At 46.0% G+C, this 15,619-nt stretch overlaps 1 protein-coding gene across 3 annotated transcripts in view; it reads right to left on the minus strand.

The window, feature by feature from the left end:
* Positions 1-2,811: 2,811 nt before the first annotated feature.
* The window catches only part of ITPR2 (inositol 1,4,5-trisphosphate receptor type 2), a 279,885-nt gene continuing 267,077 nt past the window's right edge, over positions 2,812-15,619 (minus strand). For all 3 annotated transcript variants that reach the window (XM_064460370.1, XM_064460362.1, XM_064460379.1), the window contains 2 exons: positions 7,707-7,868; positions 2,812-6,475 (listed from right to left, as the gene is read on the minus strand). In XM_064460370.1, the coding sequence (XP_064316440.1) occupies positions 6,389-6,475; positions 7,707-7,868 (249 nt within the window). In that variant the 3' untranslated portion in view covers positions 2,812-6,388. The remainder of the gene's footprint in view (positions 6,476-7,706; positions 7,869-15,619) is intronic.

Consider the following 15,619-nt stretch of genomic DNA (forward strand, 5'->3'; position numbering starts at 1 on the left):
TGCCATCTGGATGAAATTGCAGGGCTTTGAATGGGGGTGTGACAGGGCCCACATAAAGCAATGCCTCGGTTGACCCCACAGCCTTGCACATGGGTGTGAGCGTTGCCTCAGCAAAGGCCATGCGGCTGCTGCCCGCTTCCCAAGGCAACGGCGCAGCTGCGACGGTGACCTCCACCACTGCAAGCCACCACAGGGCCAGGGCTCAGCCTGGCTCAGGCAATGGATCTCTGCTGGCTCCCACCACTGGGGCACGGTTTTCTTCCAGCGGATTAGGTTAAAATTTGGAACAGAAGCCATTTATTTCTTCCTATCAACTTTGCCATCTCCACAGTTTGTTTAACAGGCTATAGATGGCTTCGAACTCCAGACAAGGGGTTGAAGATTGTGCAACAATTTACCACAAGAAGGGCTGTTAAAAAAACTCCTGCTCGTACCAAGTCAGATACTGAATGTGTTAGTTGACAACATAATCTACGACATTTAAACAGAGTTATTAAAATCTTAAGGATAAGACACTGACAGTTTGACTGTACTCCTACAGATTTAGCTTATTGGTTTGGCTTCTCAGGTAATGGCCCGTGGTTCTGGAAAAGGCCAGGTCTCACCTTACCTAAGTGGCAGCAGACAAAGGCAGAGACATGGTGAGGGATGGGGGTCACAGAGTAAGAAACCTACCGAACAAATAAAAAAGAGTAACTCTTGGCTGTTTGCAGCAAGAGAAACACATTGAAATAGCAAAGTAATAAAGGCTATTTGTCTTATGCCTTGCAGCTTCCTGCTTCAGACTAAAAAAGTACAGCATATAAATAGAGTGGACAAGTGTGACCCAATGGTAGCAATACACTACTCCACATTTAAAATCCCTAGAGCTTGAGTTTCTTCTGAGCAGTTTGGGGTGATTTTATGCAAATACGGGGCATTCAGTATGGGCGCCTGCAAACAGGAGCCACGCTGCTGGTCACTCCTGTGGGCATCCCAGGACAGCAGAGAGGTTAGCAGCCTTAAATCTCAGTTTTCTCCACTTCAAAATAAACTTGGCGGCCCTCTCCAGAAAACAAGAATGCTCTTTCTGAAGGAAACATCCTCGCCTGCAGATGCTTTTGTCACAGCAGCAGTGATGGTGGAAACAGCGAGGCTGAATTGGCCTGTAGGCTACACTGGTGTGAGCCCACTGATGTCTACGCAGCTGATGCTGAGGGAGATACTTGCTCCCTGAAATGCTTTTTGATTTAAAATATACACTTGGGGAAAACATTTTAAAAAATGCAAGCCTCGGCGCTAGGTTCTCAGTTCTGCACGCAGAACTGCTCCCATTTGGGCTTAGGAGCTTAGTTGTGGTTTGAGGGCTTTTTTTTAAAAAATATGGCTGTAATCTTAGGTTGAAAGTTTACTGTATGAAAACCCATTTTCTCTTAGGAAATACTTTTTGCAGAACGATCTAAGAAACCTGGTAGCAAACAAGTCCCTTCCTATTTAACTTTAAAGTCATACCACAGAATATAAAAGAAAGTTAATTCTACCCAGAAACTCAGCAGGTTGGTATAACAAGTGCACAGAAACAACAGCATGCTCTATTTAATAGGATTTTTCTTATTAATTAATTAGTAGGCTTTCTCTCACTAAGAAGAGGCCTCATTCTTTTCCTCATAAATATTGACTTTCTGTAATGAACATAGGTGGAATAAAAAAAGCACTTGTATGTTGTAGTTCTCCTGTCACAGGTTTGTAGGACGCTTCCTTTTTTCACAAGACCACAGATTTCCTCAGCCCGAGTTGTCTCGGTTGAGGGAGACAGTGGTTTTTGGCTGTTTGCCTTCCTCAATCCTTCCACCTAGAAGAGAGGGGAAAACCCTCTCTCCAAGTGCTACTTGAAGGAGCTATATGAAAAAAAAAAAGAAAAAACAAAGGCACCAAAAAACTCACACACACAAAAGCCCCCAACATAGTAAGACAAGTCACATCAAGCCTTCAAGCCTTTAACCTCTGCATCTGTATTATTTGAAGGCTGGATTCCCAAAATTAAGGACTTAGACTGGCACTGGGAACATGTGATGGACAGTGAGAGGCTCCTAAGCACCACCAGCAATTCTGTCTTGAAAGGCCGTTGGCTGATGAAGCCACAGATCCCCTACATGCACACACACACCAGCGTGCACATCACGTGCTCTCTGCTGCTCACAAGCATGGCCAGCTGACAGCCCTGGTGGGACTGCCCTGCTGCTCCTCTGAGGAACACGAGGACGGGATGTCACCTCGCTTCTGCTGACTGCAGTACGTGGTGCTCAGGATGTTCAAAGCCTCGCAGCGAGTTGCTGATTCCTCCTGACAGACCGGAGGAGGCAGCGAGAGCTAACAACCCTTAGGCACCAGCGGAAAACCCTGAGGCCATTTGGCTTGAGCCTGTTCCTCTCCACCAGTGACGCTCACATCCATCATGATCCCTGTGTCTGTCCACCTTCAACCAGGGCTGTCTCCAGCCTGCCAGTTATGGACTAAACCAAAAGCACTTGAGCAAGTTACACACCTAATTGCCACCCAACCTTCAGGAAAGGTGGCAATCCGGCCCATTCTCCTCAATGGAACAATTTGTCCCTGAATTAAAATTAATCTTTGTTTTCATTGCTGGATTCAGCCTCCATCCATTCAGGACTCTATGATGCCACCTGCTTTGTCACTTAGAAGAAATGGATGCATACCCACAACCTGGTCTGGTCTGCAAGACGACCAGCCTGGATATCCCAGCAGTCTTCAGTTCAGCAACACGCACTTCCCCGCACCTCTAGCACCAAGAATGAGTGAGACAGACATATATAAAATGACACACTTTATTAAAAGTTACATTCAGCAGCAATGGACATATTTGCTTAAGGTGATTTTAACTGTCTAGGAGCTTATAATTATAAATCCCTCTAAGGCATTAAAAGCTCTTAGATGTTTTAACTTCTTTGCAATCATTTCATATAAATAGGTAAGGTAAATGATGCTTGCCTAAGAAGAGGATACCCCAGCTGCATTAAACAAAGATATACATATAAATATATGTATAAAACAATTATTTTTTTTTTTTTGTTATAAACTCATTGATAGGGATATTTCACAATCTTTAAGGCTTAGGCTCTGGCCCTGCAACTATCATTCACGTAAGAAGTCTCTTCTTTAAGTTACCACGTGTGAGTGTACAGATTGCTCACATGGATGAGAGCTGAAGGGCAGGGCCTAAGCTTTGGCAGAATCAGCAAAAATGTCAAAATGCTCAGGGAAATATATTTACAATCTGTGCAAGTAGCATCACCTACTGTTATTGATTACGGAGGTCTCTCTCGGAAGCTATCAACAGCAGAAAGGCACCGTGGCAAAGGCTAATCGGCATCTGTTAGCTCTTTGATATTGTAGCTCTCCCTTCTGGAGAGCAGTATTTGGGCTCTTGAGCCTTGGGGACATCATCTGGGGTGCGAGACAGAGAAAGCACCAGCAGCACAAAACTCCAGGCCAGATCAGGGCACAAATGCATCGAGTCTCAAGTTTTTCCAGCTCCAACAGCAGAAACCTCCCTTGATGTGCAGTGGTTCATTTGCTTTTTCTGAGTGTAAACAAGAAAAATGCCAACCACTTCCAGTATTAGCCGACCCCCCAATAAATAGTGAGCGTTTAATTTATCTTCTTTCCATTAAACTGTGCTTTATACCTCTAACAAGCCTATGTGTGAGGAAGAGGAAATTGCTCTTGAAACAGAAGCTGTGACTAGATCTGATGAACTGCATAAAATAGTTTGAATTAATACACCTGCAGGATCTGATTCTCTACCAACTTACCGCTGACTTTGTGTGCAAGTCCTTTGGCTTCGTGATGTACAAAAGGTCTAGTCAAAAAGGCAAATCTGGCTTTATGTTACACTGGTGGCTGGTTACTGCACGGTGTGTGGCTGATGCAGACTCTTAGAATCAATTCACTGCAAGTCTCTCAGTGCCCAACACCAACTGGTACATGAAGCCCCATCCTCGCTGACAGATGAGGCTTACGGAAGGGGTTTTCACCACCACAGTGAAGCTGCAGCAGTACTATCAAAACCTCATACAGAGTAAGCATGAAGGGAAGGCACACTCCAAGGTGTATTCCTAAAATACCTGTCATTTATTGAAGACCAACACTCTTCTGTATTCTGCTTTGACCTAGCAGCTTTCCCACCATCAGCTCCCCATGCCACAGCCACATCTGCTCTCCAAAGACCAGACTGTTGTGGAAAAGGTAACTCCAGTCTTGGAAGCAAACACGCAGCTATTGACCAGCTCAACCCAGCTCCCATTGCCTTCACACACTCCCTCTGCCCGGGAAGCAGCTGACGTCTGGCTGCGGCGAGGCTGCGAGCCTGGCACCCGCAGAGGAGTTGTAGAAAATTTAGGCCCCCATCACTCACTTTCAGTGGCCTTGTGCTATTTCTGATCACCACCAATTACTCTTCACCTTAGCACGGGGAGGCAGAGCACTGGCTGGATTTGAGAGAATTTCTTACAGGAAAAATAGACCCTAAACCTGGAAATGGCCATCACCTCTCACAAGCGGGATGCTCTGTGGACTAAAGGGAAGTCAACAAGAAGATATTTTCTTTCCATAAAATACACAGATCTTTGCTTTCCACACAGGATTTTTGAAGGACACAAGTGAAGCCAATGGGAAATGTTTTAACAGCAGAAGAATCAGACCCTAAAGTATATTATTTTTATCTCAGCCACCTCACTGGCACAAAAAAAGAGGCAGCTTCCAAGAACAGGTTGGAATTTGGGACAAAGAGAGGGAAATGCCCTTTCCTTCCCTTCACTCTAGGTCTGTTGGTTTGAACTGTGCCTTAAATAAGATGACTGCGTTTCTTCTGGGAGAAACTAGAGATAGTGGAGCCAATAATATTTTCGCCTTTTATCAAAATGGCTTTTATAACAAAATGGAAATGTTACGGGGGAAAAATCATTGCAAAAATGGTTTGGTTTAAAAATTGACTCCACGTAACAGAGGTGTATTTTCAGATGCACTGAGGACAATCAGGTACCCAAAACCCACTGAAAACGAAAGTGAACTGGGACCACGACTCTCATTTGTGCCCCAAAAATCTTCTCCTAAAAGAGAGAAGAGCCCTCTGGGGCTCTGTGGAAAACCTGCAACTTTTCTTTTAAAGCCATCCCAAGAAATACAGGACACAGCAGAAACCTGCACGGCTGTCTCGGCTGCTGCCTTTTGTAGAGCCTAGAGCTGGAAGGAACTCCTCCGGCGTTGCCCCCCGTCCCCCACCAGCCAGGCCAGTCCTGCAAGCCCCTGAAAGCAGGAAGGGCAGGCAAAGGCCCATGATCTTTAGCTCAGAAGAAAGCTGGCAGAATACGGTGCTTATTTACTCAAGTCAACTCTTGCTGAAGATGAGTTTATGGAATGTAATGACACCATTACAGCTCCATACAGAAAGACATTTCTAAGCTTTTTTTTTTAAAATATAATCCCATACAGGCTTTAAACTACAGGTATATTTTTTTTTCCTGAATCCTCCATTGGAACTTGAATTTAAAACACAGTTTAACTCCTCAGTATGTGAAATCTCACGGCCACATTAATCGAGAACATCTGAAGCCAGGAGAAAGAAATCACTTCCAGTTATGTTGTCAGTGTTATGTGCATAACATTCCCACAGCTGTAGATCCATTGTGCTCCATGTTATAAATAAGAAATTGCATGGTGACAGCTAAAATTCAAAAGCGTTAATGTTTCTCTTTGCAGCTCTTTTTAAATTTTTTTCTTTTTTTTTTTTTTTTAAGTCTTTTGAGGTTTCTCCCCTTTCCCTCCTAGTAGAAGTTACTTGAAGCAACATTATTGCTCACCCAACTGACATATTTATGGTAATTAAAAAATAGTAAATGCCAAGCAAATATGACTAATGTTGCTATTTGGCAAATCAGCCAGAAACGACTTCTATTGATTCCGAACCAGGCTGTTGTATTTGCGTCAATAAACATTTCTCCTTCTTCTGCTCATCTTGGTTATCCCAGCGCTTTAGGGAGAAGTCTGAAGGCAGCTCTAAGGATGCGGCCAAACGCTGCCCTGACCTCCGCTGCGCACGGCAGCGACCACCGAAGCCATCAAGTTGCAGAGTGCAAACGCAGCTGAGCCGGCCCCGTGAATGAATACAAACGAGCTCCCTTGTATCTCTCGCATTCTAGGTTGTGGTCCCTTTCAACCACGAAAAACAGCTACAAATTGTTCCCAGAGCTAAACCACTTAACATCTTGGCACTTGGTTGTTTTTAACTTTGTAACAATAGGCACTGTTCACTCCTCTCAATCTCAGCTTTTTATTCTATAATAAAGCAGGAATACTGATGAAAGGCTAGTCACGGCTTCTCCCCGTGGTATCAGGGTGGTGGCATGTGATGATTCACATGGGGTGTGTTTGATCCAAGAAAGCCCAGCCTCTGCTTATTTTTTCTTTGTTCTGTCATCTAAGGTGGAAAGGCAGAGAGAGATGAGTTGAGAATTTTTTTCTTTTTTTTTTTTTTTTTTTCTTTTTACTATTATTTAGCACTCACAGAGCAACATACATACAAGCAAAACAACAGGGAGTGGAATTCTTTTCTTCAGCATTGAAAATTACAAGAGATGCCTTTGAAGTGGGAGGTCTGTTCCCTGCAAAGTATGGACATTTTATTCTGATTTGTACATTATTCTTCTCCAGCAGCAGGTCTTAGAGCGCATTATTTGTGCTGCTGTCACATTGTGTAGCCCTGCAGAGGGTCAGCATTTGCACTTGGTGCTGTACAATCATGGAATTAAAAGATGGTCCCAGCCCCAGAGAGTTTAAATTTAAGCCAGGAGAGAACAGATTCAGCCAGGGGAGGACGAAAAAACCACCAGGACAGTATGGGTAAGCACAATAAGCAAGGGTCTCATCACATCCAGCCTAAACCTTTGTCGAGTTTTTAACGGGGAAAAGGAGTTTTAAAGAGGGATTTGAAGAGGGATAATTAGGTAACTGCTGATGCCACTGAAGTGCTTCCCATAAAGAAAACACAAAGACGATTTTCTGAAACTGTAATGAGCAAACCAGAGGTGACCAGCATCTGCAGCAAAAAAGGAGCTGGCCTTTTGATACTGAAGTGGGAGAAAACATGTAATGTGGTTTAGGCAGGAGCAGGGCTTTAAGGGAGGCCAGCAGCTCGTGCTCCATACAGGAGAGAAGGGGGAGCTGCGGGAGGAGCGCAAAGACAAGGGTGGCACAAGCAAAGCAACAGGCTCAGCAAATTGTTTTTGCAACAGCACTGTTGATATTCTTAGTGGGGGGAAAAAAATCCAAGTGTCAGATTCAGAAAGCTTTTCTACTGATTCCCATCAGTACGCAGGTATTTCTCATGCTACGCCTTTTTTATTGCTGGGTTATGCAGAGCCTGTCATCGCTCCTGCAGTTTTCCCTCTGTCCTCGCACACTCACTGGGAGGATTTCATAACTAATTCCCCCTCGGCTTTTCTCCTTACCTGTTCTTTGCTGTTGCTAATGAAGTACAATTTCATTCCAAGCCCATATCAGTGTATCTACTCAGAAAGCTTACTGGAAGGAAAGATGAAACCTTTCTAAGACAAAAGTCTCTTTTGTAACACTGTCCTGACTGTGACCTGAAGAAAGGTAGCATGTTCACCCACACCCGCTCAGGTTGCTACCCACTACAGGACACTTACCTGTTCCTTGAGCTCAGCAAGCTGACTGGAAAGCTGTTTTACAAGGCTCATCGTTGACTCCAGCCTCTCTTGCAGGTTCCTAATTTCATTTTGCTCATTGTCGCCTTCATTGCTAACAAGGGACATGGCTCTCATCCGGGGGAACCAGTCCAAATTCTTGTCCTACATGGGTATTAGAAAAATTAGTAATGTTAGTAGGGGTTTATGCAGTGCTACCAAGCTGAGACTGGAGAAAGAAAACTCAGGACTTCTACTTGCCGGATGACACACAGCAAGTGACCTTAAGAAGCAGTAAATTCAGAAATTATTTAACACAAGCACTTTTATTCTTGGTTCTCCTTAGCTACAAAGAAGGCACCAACTGCAAAATCTTGGTTCCTCACAGCTGCACCTGTATTGCAGCGTGGGCAGTGTCGGCACATTCATCCGTGGCTCTGGCATGCAGAAACGCCCACTGGGTCAGCTCTGGGGAGACTTCTCTGGTACAGTAGCACAAGGAAAGCCTGAGTGCTCCCCGCGCTTTGCTCTTAAGTGTATGCAGGGACACATTTCCCCACTGTCTCTTCAGCTTGGCTGGCCTCCATCTATTTTGGCTGTCCTTGCAGCAATGTCAGTGAGCCAACATCAGGAAAACAAGATAAGCCAGAGTCCTCTCCAGACTGGCCTGGAGTGTGCCTACTGCAAGAGCAGAGGGACCCTGGATTGAATTCAGGCGCCCATAACAGAAGATTTGGGGTCCTGGGAATGGCTTAGACTTCAGCATGCTATTCAGATTGTACACCTTAGGCAAATGTAAGCGCAACCCCATGGCCGAGGGCTAACCTGTTAAGGACCAAGCACTGCATAGAATAGCACTCAGTTGGGTGTCCCTCTGTTCATGGACTCAGGCTATGAACTGAATCATCATAAAAATACTGTAAACAGATGATACAAGTCAGGAAGATGCTGTGTATCAGTATGAGCCTGAATTGTCTCCATGGCTCGGGGGCACAGATAATTGTGTGCGAAGCGTAACAGACAGAGGAGGCTGGAGGGTGCAAGCCTAGGAGGAGTGGCAACCATGTGGCAAGCAACCCGGTTTGCCTTAAGGCATGAGACAAGGGAAACAGGTCCTGTAGCTGGCGATGGGTTACATCAATGCATCTCTGCCCTCCACCTTGGGGGAAGTGGGAGGATGTGGTTAGATCATATGCATGGTGTTTTGCAACGGGCCTCTACGGACACATGCACTTGACAACTTTAGAAGAGAAACAGAATGAGCTGGAGCGTGTTTCTTCCAGACTCCTGCACTGTGAATGGCCCCACACAAATAGCACTGTATCGAAAAGAAAAGGAAGAAAAGAGGAGAGGAGAGGAGCAAAGGAAAGGAGTTCTTTCCAGAAGTCCACCTACAAGACTCATGGCAGGCAAGAACTGTGCTACTTAAGTTGTCAGGGCTTGGTATCTAGTAAGGTTTTAAGTGCATTGAACTTACTGTAGTCTCAGGCTTTGCCTCACCATGAAAATACAAATGCCACCGATGATTCTGCAGTATTTACGGCTGGGCAGCCCAGGGCAGCCGTATGTGAGCAGGTTCTACACGGGCTGGCCTGGCAGAGCTATGAGCCCAGGGACACATCAAGTGAATACGGCTTTATCATGCTTCCAGAGAGAGTTGCTTTCATCTATGTAGTACTCTGCCCTGATCACCAAACCCTCCCCTCCTACAGCAGCATGGTCTAGAAACAACCAAGCTAACCCTCAGTACGCATGGAAGCACTTACGGTATTCATGTTTTTCCACTATTTGTGTTAGCCCGGTCCCCTGTGTTACCCTGGATAAGACTAAATGCAAAGCCATAAGAATTTTGGCTTGTTTTCTGTTTTTTAAGTCAAAACTTCTACTGAGTTTTTGTCTGGCTGTGCAACCTCTGGTCCTGTCACTAAAATGACAAGATGTTCAGGGACGAAGACCGTGCCCCTCCATTACATTCTACAGCCCAGGGCTCAGTCAGCTGTGTGCGCTGGTGGAATGAGGCCTCCTTCCTTGCTGCCCACTTTTTTGAGCCTCGTGATCTCATTATGACAATTTACTGTGGTTACGCATGATGCCATTTTCAATGGGTCATAACTCATTCCAATCAAAACCTGTTTTCACCAGCTCCACTGGTGAGCTCGAAAGGAGCTCACATGACTCTCCCTGCTGGATATACCCAGCGGACACACGGAGCAGCAGACTCCTATTTCTGCTGCATACGTTTCTGCTTACAAGACCAACATTCATTTTCTATGAGTACGCTCCGATATTTATTTTAAATTTATTTTGGCTAGGATCTAGCAGAGAATTCATCACGTGCTTAGCGTTAAGCACAGGTGCACTCATTTATACTAAGCTTAGTTTGTGCACAGTGCCTTTCTGGATCAATGCCTTTTTTTTTGCAAAATGTTTGCCAGCAAATTTGTCTGCCACTACAGGCACAGAAAGTGAATTCAAAGGAGCTACAGTGAACAGAGCTGCACTTGTATTTGAACAGTTCCTGGAAAGCTCTAGTATCTGCACCCATTACAGCTCCTCTTGCTTGAAGCACCTGAAGATACCAAACACAGGGCCACATGGTCATGGGAGCCAGCTGAGGGGCTAGGAGCCCTTTTTGGCAAGGCTTACCATAACACCAAAGTTTCCAAAGCCAGGCTGCACAGGGAGAGCAATCTGAGACTCCATCATTGCAGTTCTTATGTTTGAAGAGTATTGCTGCCAGGACTGTGAAATGCACTTTGCTAGTTTTGTTTTCCACCTGCCACTCCCTCACTTCTCCGAGATGCAAGGCAGAGACCACCAACTGCCTTGGAAAGACTTCTGTGGACTGACCCTCCACCGCACTGCAGCATCCAGAACACCACACAAATCCGTGTGCATGCCAGATGTCCCAGCTCAGTGGGCTTGCCTCTCTTGAGGCTCCCAGTGTCACCTGCTTCCCTCCTCCTCAGCACAACATTAGACTTTCTGGGAAGAGGGATGACCAGGAGCAGGTGAAGACACGGACAGAGCACGCAGGACCTTGTCTGTTGCCACACGACGCTGCGGTACTGGTGGTAGTTCTTCAGCTGGAACCACTCTGAACCATGTGGCAGCCCATCTCAGCCACCAAGAGCCCCAGAATCACGGGAACTCAATGACAGACTCTGCTCATCAGCGTGTGCCCAGCTTTGCCTTTCCAGCAATGCTGTGATAATCTCTCCCAAGACAGAAACCCAGCTGTGCTCTAGCTACAGACCAAGAAAATCTGGGCATTTTTTTTGCCAAAATGTGCAGGATCAAGCAAGGACTTGATCCAAGTTCTAAGAGAAGGTGATGGGTTTACATGGACGGGAGATCTCATGAAAAGATGCTACTGACTTCTATAGCTTTTCCTAGCAGCAGAGGGGCAACAGTTCAAACAGCTGACCATAGCTTGGTAGTCCCATGTGCTGTGTCGGGTGCAGGCAGGACTTTGCTTCTTGGTTCTCAGCTGCATATACATTTAATGAAATCCCGTCCAGCTGTGTATATTTGTCATGCAAAGTATCAGAAAGATTCAAAATTCAGAAGGTCAGTAGGAAACACATTCTAGCCTGCCAACCTGTCTTTAAGTTAAAAATACTTATCTAGCTTTCACCGATAGTTCCATTATAGTGCGCACAGTAGGTATGTTCCCTTGCTCAACTGCATGCTTTTGCCAGTCAATATTACCTTACTTTTTGATTGCATTATGAACTGCAGAACTTTATTAAAGGACAGCATGAAAATTAGCTCTGGCGGACAGCCCTATTTGCTGAGTCTATACCACAAACAAACAGCAATTGCTGCTGGGGACAAAAAACTTGATCACAAACCTGCCAGGATCCAGACGGCAAATTGGACAAGGCTCCTCTGCCGAAAACTTTAGTGATCTGTAAGTGTTCACAGGGGGACAGGCACTCTGTGACTGCTCAGCTATGGGAAAACTATTTTTACTTCAAGTTAATTGCTTGCCAATTAACTGGAGGTAGTTAACATGCTTGTACAATCCCAAACATTTGTTCTGGGACTTAAATGCTTATGGGCTCAGCCGAGGGTTCACCTTGACCAACTAACACAGGTTAAAGCTGTAACAAGCCTCCACTACGCTGCCGGTGAGCTCCTGCTTCCCCTTATTTGACTGCTGGGGGGATGGGATTTTGCCGGGTGTTAGCTGTCACGCCTTAGCTATTACTCTTAGAAATCCAACCATTTTGCCCAGGATAGAGGTTGCTCAGACATTTTGAACCGGCCTGAAACCGAGTGGCAATTTGGATGAGGGAGGTAGGCTGCTGGCAGGGAGCAGGGCAAACCTCTGCAAACAGCTGTCAGAGGACTCAATCAACAGCCACCAGATTAGCGAGAGGTGACATAACTGAAGCAGAAATGAGCTTGGAAAGGGTGAGGTATGTTTAAAAATGAAGCAGCCTCCTGGACACAGAATTAATTGTTAAAATGTACTGAAACCTTATTTCTAAACAACTGGGGCTGAATGCAGTATATTGTTACTGTTATTTCGTTCTTGCACAGGATAGCAGCCCAACCGCAGCAGCCCACCTACGGATCACAGCATCTTCCCGCTCCACACTCCCTCTGCAAGTGTAACGTGTGCCTTGCAGAATTCATATTTAAGTATACATCTGTGTCCAGGGCAGAGAGTCAGCCAGACAGGAAGGCTGCAGGGACAGAAAGGAGCTGCAGCCTCCTCTCTGTCAGTTCAGCCGGAGGGGGGGAAAAAAAAAAAAAGAAAAAAAAGGAAAAAGGCAGGTGGGGCTAGCCAAAAGGCTGCTGGCCAAAGAGACTGCACACGAGCAGAGCAGACATTTCGTGTTGTGATCCAGCACGCTCTCTCCCTTCGTCCTACCCCCTCAGCTGGCAGGACTCCAGTGGGAATCACAGTTCACCTAGGGCAAACGCCTCTCTGCAAGGTACTCTGGGTACACCTAGCTGCGAGGTGCCAACGGCGAGGGCACACACCTGAGAAAGCACAGGGCTTAGAGGATTTGCTACTTGCATTTTCTGAGAAACCTCAAACCCTTCTTCTCAGAGAGGCATGCTCAGAGCAAAAGTCTATGTGGAGTTTGCCTCCTGGAGTTTTATATGAAACTTTCTCTTTCCTTTCTGTGGGCTTTCCAGGGGAAGGGCAGAGCTACAGGCTAAGTCCTCCCTTCAGCAAAACATTGCCATTTTTCTGACTTGGCTAGCTTCGGTTGAGTACAGATGGAGAAAGGACTGAAGAAATTTGTTTAGAGTTTCTACACTTTGTAAAAAGTCTCTCCCGAGCCATCCCTGTCCTGTTGGCACAGCCAACTGGCTTCAATCGAGCTCTCACGCTGAGCTGAATCCATGCCTCCAGAGTAATTGGCAGAGGCACGTTCCTTTAGGAGGTGCTGGTTTCACAGGCTAGCAGTGAGATGGATCAGCTTGCAACCAGCAGGAAACACTGGGCTGAGCCTTTAAAAAATAGATTACTAGATAACAATGAGAGAAAATAAGTCAAAGAGTAGGACAAGGAGGGTGAAGCAGAGGAGTGAAGACAGCCCAATGCATACTTTCTGCTGGTGCCACTGCCACGGGCTCAGAGTGCCATGCCACCGTCAGCTGTACCAGACTTTCATTTCTCCAGCAGACTCTAAAGCAGTGACTCTTAGCCCTTTCTACCCTGTGACCCCTTGTTGCAACATGAAAACAAGCCATTTCAGGACTTCCCTCCTATCTATTTGAAAAGAAAAGCGGTGGTGACTGCTCATGACTCCTCCTGGGTTGTGACCTCCCCAGCTGCATGCATCAGAGCAGGAGACGGGCCTCGGCATCCCCAGCCCACTGTTCCCGTCTGGCACAGATCGTTTGCTCCTTGGTGACTCAGTGAGGCAAGCGAGATGGCCCTCCGGAGGGTTATTTGTAATAACGTAATAATGAGGCTGAGAAAACGAGTATGCTTAAAGCCCTCTGAGCTCCTCAGCTAGATGGGCACTGAAGGGTGCAGAAGAGGAGCACGGCCATGGCCATGGCGGTTTGCTACCACTGCCTCGGTGCGCTGCATTGGGCGGTTCGTGGTATCCCACCCTACAACACATGTTCCTTGGTACGCAATGAACAGCATCCGCCGTGGCAGCCTGGCAAAAGCCCCACATAGCTTTAGAGAGACTGTAGCCTCCCAAGTGCCCATTGGGGCTGTAAAACTCTGCTGCACTGGCGTTGCGGGGAGTCACTGCTGGTTACCCAGTGGCCGCCAGGCCCGAGGAGCGGCACTGCTGGGAAGCACGGCACAGCTTCACCCTCTGCAGCTCAGTTGTGCCCCAGGACCTGTGCCTCAGCGTGGAGGCAAACAAACAGTTGGCATTGCTGCTCTTCAGCAGGCAGCTCGTGTCCTGTCAGGCACAAGAACTTACAGGCCATTCACTCCCCTTTTTTGAGCCAGCACCTTGAATAAATACTTTAGCACCGGGTACAAAGAGATCTATTTACTGAGAAATTATTCTGTATGTCTGAAATGTAAATAAGTCCATCCATTCCCTTCCCAGATCTGTTGCCCGTATAAGCAGAGAGTGATCAGTCCAAAAGACCTTTTGAAAGCTATTACTTTTCTGCCTAGGGACAGAGTCTGGTCCTAAAAGTCTGTAGTTATGTAGCTCCTATAGACACCTTAAAAAGGGATTTTAAAGATTTAAACTATCTTGTGCTTTAGATGACACAGGGCAATAGCCACTTTGTGATTTAATCACAGACAATAATAATTTGGTTCAGTGCATGATTCAGCTAATCCACAATTTGATAAACGTTCATCCTAAACTACAAACCCAAATAGCTTTCTGCAAATCCTGTTTGACACTTTAATGTTAAGACTGCATTTGATAAGCAATCTGAGCTGTACAAGAATATAGGGAGGGAAATTAGGAATTGTTATGCATCTATATGCATTCACAACAGTAATGAAAGGAAAATAAAAATAAACCTTGGCAATTACAGATAAATATTTATGCCACAAGAAAATTTATAGGTCTGGCTCGGTCTATACTGGACTGATACATGTTACAGCTTCCACAACTCATGGAAAAAGGTAGAAATCTGTTTCTCCTGAAAGAAGGTTGGAACCACAACACAGACCCACCGTCTGCTTTAGCAGCGTCATTGATGCATTTACTTTCATTTTAACTTGGCTGAATGTTTTTGATGGCTGCAACAGAACATATCACCGTAATTCTGAATAATGGTGAGTTCTTCAAGACTGATACCCAGGCCAGTCAGTTATAAATGTCTCAGTGTTTCAGTATCAGCATTCCCACTTGTGATATCCCTGCAAAAATTATGGCGAGGAACGATAATAAACCTCAAATTGCGAAGAATATTCTCTGATGCTGTATGCAGCAGTTTCGATACTCAGCTTGAAACTGTGTAAAGGACCTTGCTTTTCCAAGAACAAACACCCCAAAATTTCTGCTTATCGAACACACCTACAGGACTTGGCATTTACCTCCAAGCAATGGAAATGATTATGAAAATAATTTTTTACAGTCAAGACCATAAGTTTGAATGTGATCTCACACTATTGTTGCGGGCAAAACCATATGCAAATACAAAGTACATGAGTCAGCAGCGTGCCCTTACAGTGAAGAAGGCCAACCACGACCTGGGCTGCATCAGCAAGAGCGCAGTCAGCACGTCGAGGGAAGTGATCCTGCTTCAGCCCCAAGCAACTTCACCCCAGAAGGTGGGAAGCAGAAACGGAACTAAGCAGCTTTGTCACCAGCGCACTGAGACTGCACCTTCCAACTACCCTCCAGGTGGGAACCCAGGGGACTCGCAGGTGTGCAAGGACTGCAGCCGGACGGGGACTCACAACAGTTGCATGGCGCAACTTCTGGGTGCTTGGAGGGCCGGAGCTTGTATCCCGCCCC

Source organism: Phalacrocorax carbo, chromosome 1, assembly GCF_963921805.1.
Source record: "Phalacrocorax carbo chromosome 1, bPhaCar2.1, whole genome shotgun sequence".
NCBI lineage: Eukaryota > Metazoa > Chordata > Aves > Suliformes > Phalacrocoracidae > Phalacrocorax > Phalacrocorax carbo.